Source organism: Diadema antillarum, unplaced genomic scaffold (assembly GCF_040938485.1).
Source record: "Diadema antillarum isolate AM-2024a unplaced genomic scaffold, OU_Dant_1.0 seq00000837_RagTag, whole genome shotgun sequence".
NCBI lineage: Eukaryota > Metazoa > Echinodermata > Echinoidea > Diadematoida > Diadematidae > Diadema > Diadema antillarum.
The window spans coordinates 135,388-155,827 of NW_027271713.1; the positions used below are offsets into that span (position 1 = coordinate 135,388).

Consider the following 20,440-nt stretch of genomic DNA (forward strand, 5'->3'; position numbering starts at 1 on the left):
AGTACGTCATAGAAAAGCCATGTCGTGACTCACATTTTCGTTGTCTTAAGAGTAATTTTACTGCATGTTTGCAACTTCATTTATCTACATCTCTGTTCTTTCAATTTTTTTATTTTATTTTTTTTTTTTTTGGGGGGGGGGGGCGTCAGAGAATGGAGCAATAGATTTCTTGATTCATACGCATGAACAGTTGTATGCAAGGTGCAACTTGCACAGCATACATGCTCATGCAGTACAAAAACATCTAACAGTACACACACTCCAAATCATGTATCACACTGAATTCCACAACATACATCATCCTGAAATAGTTAACTTACAAACATCTACCTCTCAAAGGAAGAATCTTAAACTTGGGCTTGATCGTGTCAATAGATGAATATTTTGTTCATCATGATAGCAGAACACAGCATCAGTCAAAACAAACATGTACATGTACACTGATGTAAAGCATTACTGTATAAGTGGATATTTTCGCATGACTAATTTTTTGCACTCGGCCGGGTAAGATGAGTTTCGAGTGTTTTTAATTCCGTGGAATCAAGACATAACTACTGGAGCATATATGGCAAGCAAAAATATTCATGTGCTTTTTATTTTCACGCTAGTTTCTGGTTGCGTGAAATGCAAAAAAATTTCAACATTGCAAAAATTTCCACTTTTACGGTATTGTCCACATGTGACAAAAAAAAAGGAAGTATTTGTAATTCTATGGTCAGCAATGCACAGTGCAGAGTGATGCCACAGTCTTTTGCCATAGCTTGGGTTGGAATCAGGTGCGAGCATGGTAAGCAACAACAGTGTTCACAGATATTCAGGCCAGGTGAGGTTGTTGAGAATCAGTTTCCGTGGCGATGAATGGGTATGACATCATACGGTGGTATTCTACTGCGGAACAATCAACTGGGCTTTGAAAAAGAGTACGTAACATATTTCAAAAACTTACCTTCACAAGATCGTTCGTTGAATCTGTTTCGCCTGTAGCCATCGCGACATGTACACACGTATCCTCCGTAGAAGTTCTGACAATTGTGGGCGCAAATATCGCTGTTTCGACACTCATTCATGTCTGGGGAGGAGGTGTAAAGTAAACAAACTTCTGATTACACACAGCACACAAACACAGATTACAAAAATACAAAATACTTTATCAGTGTAAGACTTCGCCTTATGATGTCTGGTGTCATTTAGGTGTAATTAATCCATAATTGTCAAGGGCATTGATAAATCTGAGGCAATAGATATGTCACGGTGAAATTCTTCAGGGAATGTCAGAATACTGCATACTTTTTCAGTGTAATCAGTCGCAGCAAACAATGAATCTGCCCTCATGAAATCATTGCAGTGGAGTTTTTCTGAATAACGCAGCTTTCATAGACAATTAGTGGCAAATAAGGTCAACACAGAATTGTCATTTTCAACATTCCCTCATCATTGACTAGATGACTATTGCTCTTACCTCTGCAGTATGGACCCGTGGGATCCAGCTGGAAGCCTTGCGGACAGTGGTTTCTGGGTTCACCTGCAAAGAGATGTAAGCCTCCTTCATTATATACCACTGGTGACCTCATTGAAAGGAAGAATTTTCATGACTTGGAAATATATGCACACCTTGTGCAACATGAAACTGGCGCAAACACACAAAACAAAACAAAAAAAACATGCAAGATTCTTCCTTGCTACTATGTAATATTATTTTACATCCTTGACCTCACGGTATGTACATTGTAGGGGTATAACAGTTATTTCAAGGAGCTGCGACAATAAATGACTCTTTAAAGGTGGTGGGGTCAAGAGGATTAAGCACTCCTATTCATTTCAGCAAATGAAAGGATTATGTCTTCATATTCCATGCAAAAAGCTCAGGCTTTACAATGAGAACAAAATCAGGATCATCCTATTGACTTGCAAATGTTTTTTCCAAAAACAAAAATTGTGGGCAAACATATTTTCATCCTCAGTGATAAGGGGATGTCTCTGGATCAGTTGTATTAATGTACTGCCAATTACGAGATAATCAAGTCCATGCCAAATGAAGAGATAAGCGATCCTCGTGGAGTATGATGGGAGATTTGCATTAAAAGCTGTGCGCAATTTATTCACTCCAACTGAGAAAAGATGGCCAAATAGTTGAAGGGGCAATGTGTTCTGAACCAGGATGCTTTGATATCATCAAATCATGGCAAGATTTATCTGCAATACATCAAAATTTGAGATAATCTAAGCCACCGTTTCTTAACCCGTTGTCAGCCAAGCTCTCTAAGGTACAATGTAGGTCGCGATGTCGGTCAAAAAATGAATTAAAAAATATTAAATTTGTTCTCTATCTACATGTATTTCAAACAGGGCCTTGAAATAAAACCAAAAAACTTATATGAGCCAAAGTGGGCCTCAGATTAAAAAAGGTTGAGAAGTGTTGATCTAAAGCTAGTATGTATTCAGAGTAACTAATTTGCTTCTTGGCTATGAGGCAATACATTTTCTCAGTTAATAATCAATTAAAGAGAGTAACCTTGGTTCTGACAGTGGTCCCGATACCTACTGTAAGACCAAGTTATGGAATCAACGTACAGGGCCTAAATGGAAGTTACATCAGCTATCAATGATTACACTTTGTTGCTTCCATGATGGACATGCAAGGGTTGTGGCCATCAAGCACCAGTGAGCTCCACTTGCCTCTTGTGAAGTAGACACGGATGGTGTAAGTCAGCGAGTTGTCCTGCGGGTTGTATTCCACGTAGGCTCCCTCGGCATTCAGCGCCTCGACGAGGAAAGGCATGTTGCCGTTCGTCTCCTCATAGGTAATGGTGTGGTTCCAGGCAAAGGGCAGCCGGGACCCGTCGATGGTGACGAAGCGGGAGGACTGGCCGTAGATCTCCCCGGGACCGGTCTGGATGTAACTCTCCCGGTAATTTGGGGTGATGATGGTGTCCTCGGGGTAGATCTCAGGCGTGTCGCCAGTCAGGTGGATCTGCAGGCGCAACACCCCGTCCTCATCCACGCCCTGGGAGATCATTCCCATGGTCAGCTGCTCACCTGTGGCATGAGGGACAAGATTATGTAATCAGAGTGGGAGCACAGTATTTTGGCAAACCAGGCTCTGGTTACTTACTGTGTTTTTGTTTGCCAAATGGCACGTTCATTACCTTACTTTCTGAGACTATCCGCTTTTGTCCTGTGTTTAAATTGACTGTCAATGAACAGAAGTTACAATTATTTGTACTTGACTCTGATTCCTGCTGTATAACAGTAGCGATTCTCTACCTACAAAAATGGCTCGTTTTACTTACCATGGAGTCAAGTTTCTTACTGAAGAAACCAAACTGCTCATGACATAATGGATTGGCACGTTACAGCCAAAGTGCATTAGCACATAAAGGGTTATGCAGGACACCCTGTCTGCAAACCAAGATGCTTTCCTCATGACAGTGTTTTGTCTTTGGCTCTGGGCATACATAGTTCATTCCAACTTTGAATTTTAGCACAATAGAGGCTCATGAAACACAGTAGTCTTTGCAGAGTTCTTCTGTGATATCCAAACTTTTACTATACCTCATTACATTTGGAACATCTATTGTTTCTAAATAATAGGAATTACCCAGCTTCTGTATGCTGTATACAGACCCACGTGCATGCATAAATATCTGAAGAATGCCTTATGTCCTTGTCCCCTTTTTGTATGGCAAAAGAACAGGTTGATGAAGGAAAAACGTCCTTACCTGACCAGAAGCGGACCTGGGTCTGTCTAGCGAAGGTGCCCTGGGTGACGGAGAAACCATTGCCAGTGTTCTCCCTCTCGTACGCGCTGGTCCAGTAGACGGGGGAGATGAGCGAGATCAGCATGCGCATGACGTTTCCTGGTGAGGGGATGGTGAGAAAATTGTTCAAGAGGTCAGGGGTCAAATGTTCAAAGTCAACAAAAGAGAACAGTGATTTTGTAGGAGGAGTAGGATGGGCTTTTCATGCTAACCTGTCGATGCCTCATCTGCAGCTTGCAATGAAAACAGGAAGAAACTCTGCTAAATAGAAGTTGAGCTAACAAATAATACTGCTGTCTATTTCGTAGTCAAATCAAAAGTAATGTGCAAAAACACACAAAGAGAACATGTTAGTAATTATCTTAACAACTAGCATTATCCTCAACAATCCCACTTTGTTTAAATCCACAGTATCAGGTGATTTCTTCTTAATAATCTATTGATTTACTGATAAGGCCACTATTCTATCTTGCTTTTTGGGGAAAAAAAGAAGTACATTGTATGAATTAAAATGAAGATTTATCATTTCACCAGAAGAGTATTTGTCCTTGCATAGCATCTCTACACTATTAAACGTGACAATGAATATCTTATAACTAATGCTTCATTGAATGTCATCATTAATAATTTCTTCATTCATATCTTCTCCTATTCTTAAAGGGTATTTCATCTAACAATAGTGGGACTACCACTTGTGCACTTTCACTCCAATGTTACAGTTAGCAAACAATCTCTCCTCAAAGCAAGTCCATGCTGAAATCTGTTCTGGAAAACTAACCAATATCTTGCGGCACATTCTCCATGAGAGCGTTGACCTGCGTGTAGCCGCCATTGTCCACACTGATGTTGGCCCTCAGGATTCCGTTGTGGAGGGCCTCTCCGTTGATATTTCCTGTCACCATGGCCAGCGCGTACCTTGGTCCAACTGATGGTGGGAGAAATGGGTTAGACAAAGACGTTTCATCCTTCTGAAGATTGATTCAAGATTCTTTTTTGTCTGACTACGTGTAAGGATGAGTTGTGTCCAAAAGAACACAACCTTAATCCTACAAAGAAATATCAAGGCACCTCACTGAATTAAAAAAAAAAAATCAAGACAAAAGAAAGACGGTTTTCTAGTCACAAGATTACTCAAGTAAGGAGTAGCTCATAATTCCCCTTGCGGATGTTGGAAATTCTTGAACAGGTTTAGATGGAGGCTAATTCTTATTGCAATAAGCTGAACTGTCAATCTGACAATTAGTGGCTGTTGGTACAACTTCTGAACTATGTAAAGGCAAAGCAAAAGTTCAGTCTATGCTAGAATATTGAGGTCCATTTCACATTTACATAATAACCTGTTTTTACATATGGCCTTCCAAGCATGTCCCTTGTGTAAATACACTACTTTATCTCCCACCCCACCCCCCAAAAAAACTTGTGTCATGAGTAGAATGAAAAAGCTACAACTTAAGGTGTGATATGGGTGTGTCCCTTTCACACACATCTTGGCGTTTTCTCACTTGATTTTCAAACACATGCCGCAGACACAATCCCTTTGGAAAAATATAAAAATACATTGTACTACTACTAACAGGAAAGATGAACAACATAGCAGCATTCTCTAAGAGCTGTGTGAATGAAGTAAATATCTTGCAGACATAAAGAGGTCTGCAGGAAGATTCATAGTTTGTAGAAAGAAGGGCAGAAGTTTTTGTGGGACTCACCAATGCAGGGTGGAACATGGCAGGGCTGACGCCAGTCCGCGCGTCCCTCACACTGCGACCCCCCGTGGGCCGGGGCCGGGTTGTTACATGCCCGGAACTTGTGCCTCCAGCTCTCGCCACAGGTCTGTGAGCACTCACTCCACGGAGACCACAAGCTCCAGCTACCGTCGACTAGGGTGCAAATGGAACACACACACATGAATGTTGTCAATGATGTTGAATGTAGTTCTGCTTTCTCAAAAGGGTTTTTGCGCTGATATCGTGGGCATTCCCAGACATTCAGTTGACAAGAACATACACAGCTAATCATTCTGCAACTCACCCCACTAAACAGAATTGAAATATTAATTGCGTCCGTTGCAGTTAAGATGTCACATGGGCAATAAAAGGAAATCTTATCTAATGACAGCCAGGATAAAACAATTGTTATTGTTATTGCTTCATGACACACAAATGTACAACGAATCTCGCTGTTGCAGCAAATATATCTCAGTACATTCAGTTCATAACTTTGAGAGTGTTGTATGATCTCCCAGGGTAAATGATACTGCTTAGGCTTCAAACAAAACTGATAAGTAAACTACTGAACCTCCACACATATTCCCTACCAAGGAATTAAATCCAGTGATTAATAGACACATTAGCTTCATTCCATTCAAATACCATTATAAATGATCAAATTTCTAGAAATAGTTCCTTCCCAGGAACAGAATCTAGTAGCATTTAAATGGTACTGCTCAGCTACAGTTGTAGTATACTTTCTAATGTACAATTAACCCGTTGAAGATGATTCCTGAGTATACTCAGACAAGTGTCTATGGGAAATGCGTGTTGTAGCAAAATCATCCTGTCCTCAACGGGTTAAGAAACAAAACCTCCTTGATACTTCCCTCTATTAAAGCATGTTAAGGTAGAAAAATGGAGATAGTGATATTTTTCCCCTCTCTCACTTCTCAATGTAGAGGAGAGAAATGGGTGTGGCTTTCATTAAGACACGGTAAACTTGTACCTCTGCATGGCTGCTGGTTACAGGGCTCCACATCAATGTTCTCCCCAAGGCATGGCCTCCCGTTTGGCGAGGGTGCTGGCTGGGTGCAAGATCTGAAGCGTTGCCTGGTTCCTCCATTACAGATGGCAGAACAGATGCTCCACACACCCCATTCCGACCATCCACCATGAACTACAGTGAGAAAGGGGTATGATAAGTTCATTCCGTAACAGACGAATGAAACAGTAAGACATGAATTATATATTATTGTGCCCTCTCTCAGCAATATCGCAAACTGCACAGAACAGAAAAACATGCATATCTTTATTTATATGCACAGTAACAAGTGCAATGTACATGTGGATGCTGCTTCCAGGTCTAATACTGTATAAGCTGTTATTTTCGCGAGGGTTTAATTTTCGCGAATTTCGCGAATCACAGTTGGATCGCTAATCTAACAACACGCGAAATTGTATCCATGCGCTTTGTTAATTGAGCATTAACGTAAGCGTCGGCGTTGATTCGAGAAAAAAACATCTCGCGAAAATGTCTATGACCTCCTCATATGCGATAATATCTGTACGCGAAAATAACAGTGTAAACAGTGAACAGCTGAAAACCCTCCTGCAAAGGTGCATTATCAATATTTTCGGGTGTTTTAAAATTTGCAAGTACAATACGTGGCACTCAAAAATAACAACCCAGCGAAATATGGCGTATACAGCAGTGCGTACAACACTATGGGGTTTTCTGTGCCAATCGGCAGTGAAAGTACGTAAGGGGTTAATATAGAGTATAAGGGGGTAAGGTGAGAGTTCTTTGTCAGGCCAGAATATACAGATCTATTTTCCTTACCTGGACAGAGCTCACTGTTACACCTCCTGGTCTGCTGAGTGCTGCCCTCACACGGCATGCCTCCGTACAGCGGTCCCACACAGGTCCTGGTTCGTGTCTGCTGCCCTCCACCACACGACACCGAACAGGTGGACCACATGCTGAAAGCTCCCCACACCCCATCCACTGTTCATGGACATGGTTAAAAAAACATATTGTACAATATTGTGATATTACGGTATATATACACTACATATTTCCCTATACTCATATCTCATGCAACTGACTGACAAATTGCCTTTCATCTATTACATCAGTAAACACTGATAACTGTAAAACGATGAATGTTTGCGTGCATTTTGATTTCGCGAATTTCGTGAGCCACTATTCGCGAATAATGCAAATGAAAGTTCTTGTCTACACTATACGCACTGAATGTTAGAGGCAACTCACAAAAATTTCATGCCACAAAAATATTGTGTTTTACAGTTTTTGGTGTATGATTAAATAGCCATGATAGTGTATTCCTGTATACAGACTTGATGCCAAGTTTAGTGAGAACATTCTAAAAAGTCATAAATTCCAAAGGGTTGTTTTCTGTTTCACTCTATGCAGTGATCAACATTTGATCTTGCCAGCTCTAAACATACCAGCTACATATTCTTATCTTTCAATACTCATTTTTTCTTGTAATTGAAGGTTGCAACAAAAGGTCATGGGTTTGAGTCTCACCAAACAGATTATGTATGGTCATGACTTCTTTTTTCTTGTTTTTCTTTAAAAAAAAAAAATATGCACTACATATTGATACACATTGATAAAAGATTCACTGAACATTGCTTACCTGGACACTGGGCTAGGTTGCAGGTCTTGGTCTCACGTGACAGACCCACACAGTCCCTTCCATTGAACATCGGTTCCGGGTTGTTGCACAACCGCTCACGGATCGTACTCCCAGTGCCGCATGTCCTGTCGCACTGTTGCCACGGTGACCACGGCCCCCAGTTGCCGTTGACTGAAAGGTAAATTTTGACAAGTTGGTAGGAATTAACAATGGCAGTTTAAATTTAGTCCATAGATTATGCCGAATTTTTATTGTGCACACGCAAGAGGCGCATTGTGTGTGGCAACAGATTTTGGTCATGCATGTTGACACAAGTATATGTGCATTGTATGTGCTAAGAATGTCTACAAAAATTGTATTTCACACTTGTTTTTGGTTTATGGAACATATTCATTCCATGAATTTGACATAAACTAACTTTGCGAATTTGGACTTTTCGGGCACAGTGTATATCAATGACAAAAATATGTTGTTGTTTTTTTCACACATTCAATTCTCTTTGCTTATCTTAGAAGGGAATTTAAAAAAAAAAAGAGAGACAAATATATCGCCAGTTGAAAACCAGAGGCATGCTATAGCATTTTAAGATTTGAGCAAAAATAAAAATGAAACAATTAATTTTCATAAAATAAACAAGCTTATCTGATCAAAAGATTTACAAAATAGCACCCTTGTGGTTTTGATTTTTAACATTTTACAGACAATGAAAATAATCCGTTGAGGATGGCTGATTTTGCTACAATATGCATTTCCCATAGAGACTTGCCCAAATATACTCACGACACATCCTCAACGGGTGAAAATTGACACCATAATGAACAGAAGATCAAGCTCTACGACCTGATACCAAACATTCAATACTCCTCTCCCCCCCCCCCCCCAAAAAAAAAATTGATAATGCCCTTCTTGTTCTTAGTAGCCAACGATGTATGGTTAGCAATGATAGGAACCGGAGAATGGATGAAGTTCAATGAAGATGTGGCAAGGCAAGGAGTGCAACCAACCTGGACATTCCCCACTGAAGCACTCGCTGACCTGGATGGGTTCGCCTTCGCAGTCTCGTCCCCCGTACTGGCGGGGAGGGTTGTTGCACTGCCGACGCCTCACCCGCCTCCCGTAGCCACACGAGACGGAGCAATCCTCCCACGGCTGCCACTCGCCCCAGCGACCGTGGACTGGGGTACGCGGCAGACACGCAAGCACACAGGGTGACACAAACAGATAAAAATAACAATTAACCAGCTGACCATTAGAAACTTCATGAGTGAAAGACAAAAAGGTTGCTGTCACGGCATACCTTCAACTTGGTTTAAACAGGATAGTAGAAGTTTCACAAGAATCAGACACGAAGTTAGAAAGTTGCGGAATTTCCAAGTTTCATGTTTCCATCGAATAGTGATATTCATATTACCACCTCACAACTCTCCAATAATTTGTACTCCAGTGTCATACACAACAAAATGATGATTTGGTTGATGACTTATCAACCATAATCCCTTCTTATGAAAGCCATTATTACAAATTTATTACAACACAACTGTGATTATAGAGAAGAATACATGTTTTTATCTTTGATTTGGTATAATAGCTGTAACAAGTGCAGATTGTCATCTACATTCAGAGTTTATAATTGGTAAATACTTCTATATAATAAATACACAAATGCATTCATAATATACTTTAACTATTACTACTTAACATAATCATACTTGCACATTGTATATGAATATATAGTTTATAAACATAAATATACACATATATATGACTTATAAACTAATAAGTATACACAGAATTCTTTTGTTTGATACTGAAAACAATATCCTGTGTATGAAATGATTAATTGTGATCAAATCAGTAATAATAATACAGATGCTTCAGAGTAGAAACAAAACAAAATTTCATAAAAATAAGATAAAATAATATCTTTGGTCTTTCTAAATCTGAATTTAACACTGATGCATAACGAATAGGTTAAATGAAAAAAATAATACATACAGTCTGTACCAATGTTTGAAATAACTGAATATTAATCTTTAGCTCAATCATAGAATTATTTCAGAGCTAAGAATCAAAAATAGGAGTTGAGCAGGTCTTTCCCAACTTCTTGAATTTATGAATAGTGTTGAATGTTTCATCAAAATTGAACCTTAATGTCTTTTGATGTTTGATCAGGAGTATCTCAATATCAACTTTTCCACTTTATTACCGTGAATGACAAATATTGTGCATCTCTCATAATTTTAATAGCCTCATGCCGTAATAACTGCTCAGACATTACCCTAATTGCATTATGTCAGAGATTCTTAAACTACTTCTTTTTTGTGTGTGTGAGGAAAAAAATACACGGGATACACTGAAGAAATGAAACTAATAGCAAACATTTTTTTTCCTTCCATTTCTTGGTCAGACTTTAACTGCCAGGTAAGACATACTGCATCAATATATATTCATAATCAAATTTCATTTCAAATTCTCTCCAATCGTGTTATAAAGATATGCCAAAATCAAAAGAACTACTTTGTATGTTGACTTTTGTAATGAAACACAAGAAGAGTTGATATTCTGCTCATGTAACATTTCATCAAAAAATCTGTGAATTCTGTGTTTCTGTCATGACCATTTAAAGTGTATGCAATTTCCGCTAGATACAGTTTGTAGCCAAAAGAAAGTATGTGTTTTCAATGGAAAATATGATCCTGGAAAGAGAGAAGGGAAGGAAATACTTGTAAGACCATAATATCAGGACAGTCACAATGCAGAGAAAATGAGACGGGCAAAATACATGCATCTCTAGCTGAGCTTTCAACTACAATATAACATGCTATTTGCAGTAAATCATATTGCAAGACAAGAGCAAATCATAAGGCATCACTGTGTGTGCGAGAACATGCCAAACTAAAGTGCAAGACAGATGCAAACATATCTCAGTAATAACTTCTCAACTTCTTGTTCACTCACAAGTGAATGATCAACAAAGATTATAGAAAAAAAAGAGACTGAGCAGGGAACCAAAACAATCGATTCACAGAGTGGACAATTGGGAGTGAGCAAAAAAAAAAGATTTTTTTTTAGTAATTACTGAAATTCATACCAAAGCTCGCTCTCAAATCGTACTGGCTAATCTTTTGGGATGATCTGTTTCACAAGTACCTGATGTACACTGTATCATCTGTTACACTGGCACTATTACCATCTGGAATCCATTCCTTTGAATTTCCCTGTGACCTCCGTCTTGAAGATGATTAACACAAACAAGAAACTTACCTTTCACATAAAAATAATGGTTCTTTTGGCCAAATTATTGCTACTTGCCAAAGATGCCTGTTTCAGCTCGGTTTGCTACTTTATGTAACATTTCCACACATACTTTTTCTTTTCAAATTAGACTTTGCAGAATTTTTGAAACATCTTCTTGTTTAACACATGGTGATGTTTAAAAAAACTGCCCCTGGTGCAAAATTTCAAATGGAGAGCTAGTTTGTTAACGCTTTCAGCACCAGCACTGGTTATTTAAGGACAAGCTCACCTCAAAATACATGAAAGGATTGAGTGAATGCAGCAATATCAGCAGAACATATCAGTGAAAGTTTGAGGAAAGCCAGACACTCCATTCAAAAGTTATGAATTTTTAAAGTTTCAGTGCTGTCATCTCTGGATGAGAAGATTAATACAGTTTGTGATGTTACATAAGTAAAATGATAGAAAGAAAATATTAAAAAAAATATTCAACATATTTTCACTTTTCTTGCATTATAAAAGAGCACTTGACTTGTCTCTTTCAGAAGGCAGGGGGAATAATATTGCCCTTAACATACATCAGTGACACATTGAGGGAAAGCGTACTTTTCAAAACAAACAAAATTTTGTGGAATTCTCTTCATACAATGTATATCTTCTTTACATCGTTCTACACATGTGATATCACTAACTGTAGAAGTCTTCTCATCTAACCATGGCAGCACTGAAACTTAAAAAATGTGTAACTTTTGAATGAATTGTCCAGTTTTCCTCAAACTTTTAATGATGCGTTCCACTAATACTGCTGCATTGACTCAATCTACTTATATTTCAAAGCGAACTTTTCCTTCGCTTTCTTTGGTGGAAGTGAAACTTCGAGCCAGGATCACACTGATCAATAGTTTCACATCAGCATCAGATAGTGCACAGAAACTTGTTCATCTGATCTGATAGTGAAAAAAGAATATCACGGGGTAACTAAAACTAACATATAAAGTTGAAAAATAGAATACAAGTTCAGAGAAAATCATCTCTGGCAGAATTTGATGAACAGCTGTAAATCGGTCATCAAAGTGGTATAAAAAAATGCAGTGAGTGGCATGTTTTGCAGAGAATCGCTCATGAAATGGCTATGGATGCAATAAATGGTAATATGGCAGTGTTAGCAGGTATCCCGGCTGACAAATGACATGAAGTATCGGCAAAAAGAGTTGGAAATAGCAGCCTCACAGAAATGGGTGGAACCACTTTGGCAAGTAGCAAGAATTTACGCCGTTGCCTGACAGATTACATTCTTGCAGGAGTTGAGGACACCCAACAGAGTGGACACCCGTGATTCTGACACAGATTTCTGTTGGATGTACCAAGATCCTGCGACGTGACTTACTAGGGCAACTGTTTCTATGGCAACTGGTGGTTTCTGCATCATCGCCCTGGCACTGCAGGCCGTAATTGGCCGGGGGCGGGCTGTCACAGCGGCGTGTGCGCTGCCGCAAGCCCTGCCCGCAGGTCTTGCTGCACTCGCCCCATTCATTCCACTCCGACCATCCGCCATGCACTGTTCAGAGAGGTAAAGCATGCAGGTCACAAAACCCCAGAACAGTCACCAGAGTGCCGGGGTGGACGCAAATCAAAGGGTTCAGAAGCACACACAAACAAAACAAAAAAATCAACAGCCTTTATACAATAGGACAAAACAGGACACTTCACTTGTTACATCTTATTCTTCTTGCACACGGAGAAGTGAAACCAAATCATGAAAATTTGCCGTTGTAGACACATCCGCCTATCTCCAGCCCAGCATGAGTATGGGAATGGTATAATGATGATTGTATGAAAAACAATGCCTTTGATGCTACAATACAGCTCAATCACCTATTCCCCTCTCACAAATCAGTCAAAATCTTGAACTAATACAATGTTCAGACCTCATTTTAGAACTTGGTTATTGACATGCTTTGCATCAAAGAGTCCCCCCTCTCTTTAGATCAATTAAATTTATGATCAAAATCTTGGACTACCTAAATGTACAATAATACTGAGGTAAAAAGCTGAGGTTTCTTCCCTTTTACACAATTTTATTGCCCACTTAATTCTACAAAATCACAGTATTTATCTCTTCCATTTGAAAGGGTACTTTTGTTAAAATAATGACATTGCATGGTACTTTTTGTACACACAGATTATAAGAATTGTGAAGAGTTTTATTGATGAGTTTTATTTGCAAGATGAAATGATCACAATCACAATGTGGTGAAGTCACAGACGGAGACATACAAATTGTTCTACCAAACCTCCCTTGACCGTAGTATCAATGACACACAAAGTTATTGTATAATACACTGGATTATGGACAATACAGACACTGGCAGTTATTGTGTGTAGACTCGTCCTCAGCTGAGAGCATAGTGGGCTTTTTTTTCTGTATGGTCCATGCATAGACATAGCCCCTTCTTGCACTCAGCTGAGAATGTGTACCATATATATCAACATACAATGTACATGCAAATACATTGATCCAGGAGGCACAAGGGGTACAGATTTGATTGATGGATGAGGTTGTATAGGATGACAAGATGACAGAAATAAAGTAACCAGAATATCGCTGAAACATACACAAATCAAACACAGAGAAACAATGACCTCAAAAGGAGAGACATGTACATAACATTAAAACGAGTTAATTTTTGTGTTATTCCTTGATTCTTTCTATATGTTTGCATACTTATGGGTGCATATTTCTATTTTCAGACGTACGAAGCTGTTTTATACAATCTGTGTGCACGTGTTATGGCTGGTGTTCAGGTGCACATTCATCATTTCTAGGTTATTGCAAAACATTCTGAGACACAATAATATAATTAAAATGCAGACATTTTCAAAGAACTTAGGACTCTGTTACCTTATATTTCTATCCTCTTTGGTTATTCATTGTTCATATTAATAATTTAAGAAGGGGGAACTAATTTAACTTTTTGTTGTGGAGATTGCAGAAAAACCCCACAATGTATTTTCCTACTTTTGTGATCTAAAGTAAGGGTTACAACAATTACACTTGTACAAACTAACATGATTTCATATCAATATACTATTTTCTTGGAGGGGGGGTGGTTTATTTTGTATACATTTGTTCCTTTGCTTCACACTCTCTGAATTGAGCTGCAATACATGACATGTTACACATAATTTGAAAGTCTAACAGCACTAAGGCTGTATTTTAGTGTGGAAGACAAATTCATCTCAAACCTTCCCACTATTATTGAATCAAATAACCCACTGCCTAAGGTTGAACCTTACCAGTCCTGAAAGAAGTATATATACAGGGAATTCAAAATCTCACAGGGAATGAATTAAGACATCAAACCACCAAGATAACCTGGTTTGGATGAAGTGTGGTAGGATATAGGAAGGATGATGGAGAATATTGTAATATGAAATAAAGAAGGTGGGTGCAAGCTCTCAAAAAGGAGGTTTTCTATCTAGCAATGGGGGTACAGTACAAAATTCACTAATAGGATAATGATGGCTTTGTATTGCTTCTTCCTATCTACTATGAAGAAAACACAACAATTTAATCAATAATTTATGTGAAAACACAGTGCAAGATCTCATATTTTCTACTCTTGGAAGAATGGTATTAACAATGAGGATTTTTTCTTTCTTTGTTTACTTCATAGATACTAATTCCCCACTGACAAATAATTTAAACAAAACAAAAAATCATTTTTATGCCAAAGAAATATATTGCACATCACACTACCACAAACACATTGATTTGTCACAAGTACCACTCAAATTATATCAATGTGTGGGACTACAGATACAGGTGACTATGGTGTACAGACATGATTTATATACATACCGGCACAAATTGTACCTCTGATGGATGCATTGGGATGAAAATTGGCAAATTGAAAAATAATTTGTTGTTCACATTTCAAATCCCTATTTTGTCTCTAAAGCTTTTGTATATCATCCCATAATGGGTGACAAGACCTCATACATTTGTATCTCATTTGGCATATATTCAAAAACCTCCTTACTCAATGTTTAACATCAAAAGTACTGATTCGATTTTTAAAACATCACAATAATTAATACAATCCAAAACAATTTTTCTACATTATTTGACACCAACACTGCTATCCTTCTGCACAGAATGAAGCAAAAGTCAAAGTTTATTTTTGCCCTCCTGAAAATTCGTGATTTTTAAGAGATGAGGTCTTGTCACCTCACAGACTTTTATTAAAGATTTCATGTCGCTATAGAGGAATTTATTCAGTCAATATACAGTTGTATTATTTCAAACCTAAATGAATCTATCATTCCAGGATTCTGCTGCTCTGCATGAAAGGTTAAACTGTGTAGTGTGTCAATCAGCCTCCTCTCCCAAACAAAAGGAAAATTAAATTGAACTTACTGAGCAGATTTTCACAGTGACTTGTATTCTATTCTCTTTTTCTAATTGCCTCTAACTGCTAATCTGTTTTTTTCTAGTTTTTGTGTTTTTTACATTAGACCCCACTTCAAGACATAAATATCTGAAGACAATTTACACCACATGTACACTCACTGGCTGTGAATAGAATGGTTACTCCTGGAATGTGCAGGAGGAAATTATGTTCTAAAGTATTACTTTAAAGTGTGCCTAATATGAATGATGGGGAGAGATAAATAATGGAGCAAGAGATCTGTATGCCATGCAGGAGAGAGGAATAGTTTATAGTGGTTGTTCGAAAGAAGAATTTTTAAAGAATGAGACGATGCACAATGTGATGCAGGCATGCTGATTTGGTTGTTATGCTTTAGTGGCACATGAGATCAAAGGGTCAAGTCAGGCATGCATGCAAACCAGCCGTCCACTCACCCATGACGATCAAGTGGGCCGACATGACCGCTCTGCCCATCAGGTTCTCGGCCAGACACATGTACTCCCCGCTGTCCGTCAGCTGTGCGGCCATGATCTTGAGGGTGTTGTTGGTCAGGATGGTGCGCCGTCCCGCGGGTAGGACGCGGAACCCGTCCTTCTGCCAGCGCATCAGGGGGCGGGGCTCGCCGCTGGCCACGCAGTCAATCAGCACGTTGTCGCCGTGAGATATCGTCACGTTGACGGGCTCCACGACGAATGTCGGTCGACCTGTTTGACGAGAGGAACCAAGCAGGAGTGTGCACGATGACATCAAAGAATCAATGGTCATTAACAAAACCATTTACTTATAACGATTCTCTCCAAAACAAAATGAGCAAAGTCTTTAACCCGTTATGCACTGATGCACATAAAGTTGTAATTTATATGCATTTTACGTATTTTATCATACTATTTCCCCTATGGTATAATAGAGTGCTTCTGATATCCATGTTAAATAACATTATATGATTATCATCGCACTTATTGGGTATATCCAAAATCAAAGCACACAGCCAAAATTGCCCAAGCAATAATTGTTTTCAATTTCTCTCCTCAACAAGTTCACATAATACTTACTCTGTATTTCCAAGTGATATTCCACTTCGGCTTGGCCGTACAAGTTGAGTGCCTGACATTTATAGTAGCCAGCATCAGATATCTAATACAAAAAACATAAAAGAAAAAGACATTCCATTTCATTAGTCTTTTGTGCAATCATCAGGCACACATGAGATTTCAGGTACTGAAGAAAAAGTTCAGAGGTACATACCTTCAGCGAGCTCGTTCCCAGATAGAGATTACAAATTTCTATATAGCTAGTCCTATAACACTGACATAATACTGTGCACATTTTGTATGTTATAGACAATTTCATTTTGAGTTGCTGAGGTGACAACACATTATTCAAAAAGAACAAAAAAATGATTGAAAGTGCATATAAACGAAGGTGTATGTTTGTGTGAGCATGTCTTCAATCCAACATACACAACAGCACTCACATCAATGTCCTTCCTGTATAGGATGCAATAAAAGGTGCTTATTTTATCAATACAGTGCAGGGTACAAGGAGAACTGTTTCATTTCAAATATCATCACTACCAGTGAAATCTCAGGTTGATCTTTAACAAAGTTTTTCCGGTGTTGAAGTCATTGGCTAAATCATACTAACCTGAGTTATCCATTCTTACCAGAGTTGTTGTTGTCATTGCTACTGTTTTTCAGGTAAAACATATTATGCAACAGGTCCAAGAAGTTACTAATACTGCACCAGATGAGTGATTGGAAGTGTGTCTTTAAGAAATGGTGATAAGCTACTAAAATCTCGAGCTTCTGTTGATTTACTGTGCTGAAATTAAGAGGGGTGCCAGGTTTGCACATAGTAAGGACGGGTGATTCAGACCCTCACCGTGGTAGGTGAAATGATGAGAGAACCGTTGTTGGCCTGTCTGGTGGTGGAGGTGAGAGCCACGGGAAGGTTGTTCTTCAGCCATGTCACAGACGGTTTCGGGTCGCCGTCCACGGCGCAGTTGAGCACCGCCATCTGACCCAAGGAAAGGGTGGTGTCACTGGGCGTTGGCTGGATGCGGGGAGGAACTGAGTACAAGATGGAGAAAAGATGGAGACATCTTTGGTCAGATGCAGCCAATGATATGATGATCCATGGGCCAATTTATTATCAGAACCTCATTTATGGATTGCATTAATAAAGTTCTATAAATCTGAGTACCACAAGGAGAAAAGAAGGTACATGTACCTTTGGTCAGATGCAGCAAATAATATGATGATCCATGGGCCAATTTAATATCAGACCTCATTCATGGATTGCATTGATAATTTGTATAAATCTACAAAGGATAACAAAACAGATGCATAAAATCTAAATGAGAATGAGGGAAGAAAATGGGATTCCATGGAAATTCACACCCCAAGACCTCCAATTTGCTGGACTGGTGCACTTTACTGAGGTATGGAAAACCCTGGTACCATTTTTGTCCCTGAAACCACTAGTTTCATTGCTTGTGAGGTCAAAGGCTATTATCAACCTGACATTAACTCAAAGGAGAGAACTCAACTTGGAGATAAATGCGAGGGATCATCGCAGTGATGCAGCTTTTTGCCTATAATTATGGCAAATTCAATGAAATTTTAGGAAGGTCAATGGCATCAGTGAAAACTTTGGAATATGAGCCGAGTAACTCTTCTCACCTCGGACCCTCACAGCAGTGATGGCGGTCCTGATGCCCAAGATGTTCTCTGCTTTGCACATGTAGGTTCCACTATCGCTCTTCCTCACATTCTCGATGGCGAGCACACTCCGGCCATTGAATGTGGGGGGATCTATCGGGGGAGTAAATCAGAACAAAATCATAAATTCCTGTTGCAAATAAGACTCATCAGTTACATGTCTGTGTATTCTTGTAACCTTACATATGTCATCCTTTTTTACCTCACATAGTAAAATTCTTTGCTACAATAAAATTACTTGTTAGTGGAAAAATTAGCAAAGAAAACAGGATTCCATTTCATAAAATAACTCATTATGATCAACCATGACTACTACTGTACTTTCCAGTCATTCTGTTAAAGTAATCTTCTCCCTGTACAGGAAACATTGTTCGACTGTTTTCATTTGTCAATATGACTCTCACAAACTCTAAACTTTATATACAAGAACCAGAAAGGTATGAATGCATCAAAACTATTTTGTCTGTGGCACGGTGGTATACAGAGATTGGATTATCAGGTCCGGGACAAGAATGAATTTGACCACAAATGACTGACTGAATGACAGCAGGTCATGCAATGTAAGGCTGTGACTGGCTAATAGTCAAAGTGCCTCCTTAAGCTGACAATGAAAGGGGCATTAACTCCAAGGCGATTGTAAAGTGACAATACCAATCTGGCCCTTAGCTTTGACCCTCAAGTGCCTAGGCCCTATCAGCCTGACTTGCCAAGCTTTTTCTCATTATGAAGGCCATAGTGGCATAATATGGATTAGGGGGATTAGGGGGATTAGGTAATCTCCATTCACTGACAATTAGTTTCCAGACAGGGTGCCAATCAGTGAAGAAAGCACTCCCAGGGACTTGCCAATCAGCAGACAAAACACAGTAAGGGTTAAGTTTCATACATGACTTGCACTCATTGCTGTTTTCAAAGGTACAATTTCAAGAATGATGAGTGTTCAACTAAGGACAAAGATGCAGCAAGATGGACATACTTGGAATGACCTCCGTGTCATTGACCAGCCAGGTGATGACCGGCATGGGGACGCCGATGGCCTGACAGACCATCTCCAGCCGGGTTCCAGCCACCAGCTCACGGTCATTCGGGAAGTTGGTGAATGTTGGTGCCACTGCAAGGGGACAAAAATCATCATAAAGAGTAATAAAGACTTCAAAAACAGATTTGGTAAATCTATACAACATAAAATGGTAATTGGGAACTAGTTTCATAGGTGCTGGGTAGTATTCCCTAATATCCAACAATAAAATATTACTATGATACAAAATACTTAAAGTCATCAAATAAAAACTTTGTCTGAATACCATGATCATTGAACAAAGCCAGAGTTATGATTACTTTGAGCAATCAGCTGAAGATTCATTTGAATACCATTACCAAGACATGAAGTTTGAATGACTTGAATCTTCTAGAAATATATCCGACTTACACTGAATCATTCATGTAACATGAGAATCATAAGAATTAAGCAAAATCTGCAGGAACAAAGGCAGTTTACTTTATTACCTTGCACAGTGAGGTAGAAGTTGAGTTCATTGCTGCCAACAGAATTTGTCGCCACACAGGTGTAAGTCCCCGAATCGCTTTCCTGAAGACAAAACCAATAAAAAATATCATCAAGCCAATGATTAAGAAAATTGTGTGCAATACAACAAGATATATCATACAGAACAAAGTCATGAAAACACAGCAGATAAAGTTTCAAGAAGTATGTAACGGGTAATTCTATCAGCAACGTTGCCTGGTCACAAAATTGAACATCTTTTCATTCTCTTTGAATTCTTTCCATCTCACACAGAATCTGGTAAAAAAAAGTTCAAATATCACCAAAAAAAATATTTTGTTTCTGCCTTCACTACCGAATGCAGTATTAGGTTTCTAAGGTAAGTGATCACTCAAAAGCAGCTGTACACCTATGAC

General features: G+C 39.0%; 1 protein-coding gene across 1 annotated transcript in view; it reads right to left on the minus strand.

Annotated features, from left to right (window-relative positions):
* The window catches only part of LOC139740144 (hemicentin-1-like), a 145,966-nt gene that overhangs the window by 16,487 nt on the left and 109,039 nt on the right, over nucleotides 1–20,440 (minus strand). Inside the window, exons 44-60 of the mRNA XM_071650733.1 lie at nucleotides 20,027–20,108; nucleotides 19,497–19,631; nucleotides 18,482–18,613; nucleotides 17,682–17,869; nucleotides 16,853–16,934; nucleotides 16,235–16,504; nucleotides 12,755–12,925; nucleotides 9,135–9,305; nucleotides 8,131–8,301; nucleotides 7,308–7,472; nucleotides 6,474–6,644; nucleotides 5,465–5,635; nucleotides 4,537–4,683; nucleotides 3,720–3,857; nucleotides 2,677–3,036; nucleotides 1,460–1,522; nucleotides 947–1,069 (exon numbers count right to left, since the gene is read on the minus strand). Coding sequence (XP_071506834.1) covers nucleotides 947–1,069; nucleotides 1,460–1,522; nucleotides 2,677–3,036; nucleotides 3,720–3,857; nucleotides 4,537–4,683; nucleotides 5,465–5,635; nucleotides 6,474–6,644; nucleotides 7,308–7,472; nucleotides 8,131–8,301; nucleotides 9,135–9,305; nucleotides 12,755–12,925; nucleotides 16,235–16,504; nucleotides 16,853–16,934; nucleotides 17,682–17,869; nucleotides 18,482–18,613; nucleotides 19,497–19,631; nucleotides 20,027–20,108 — 2,740 coding nt within the window. The remainder of the gene's footprint in view (nucleotides 1–946; nucleotides 1,070–1,459; nucleotides 1,523–2,676; nucleotides 3,037–3,719; nucleotides 3,858–4,536; nucleotides 4,684–5,464; nucleotides 5,636–6,473; nucleotides 6,645–7,307; nucleotides 7,473–8,130; nucleotides 8,302–9,134; nucleotides 9,306–12,754; nucleotides 12,926–16,234; nucleotides 16,505–16,852; nucleotides 16,935–17,681; nucleotides 17,870–18,481; nucleotides 18,614–19,496; nucleotides 19,632–20,026; nucleotides 20,109–20,440) is intronic.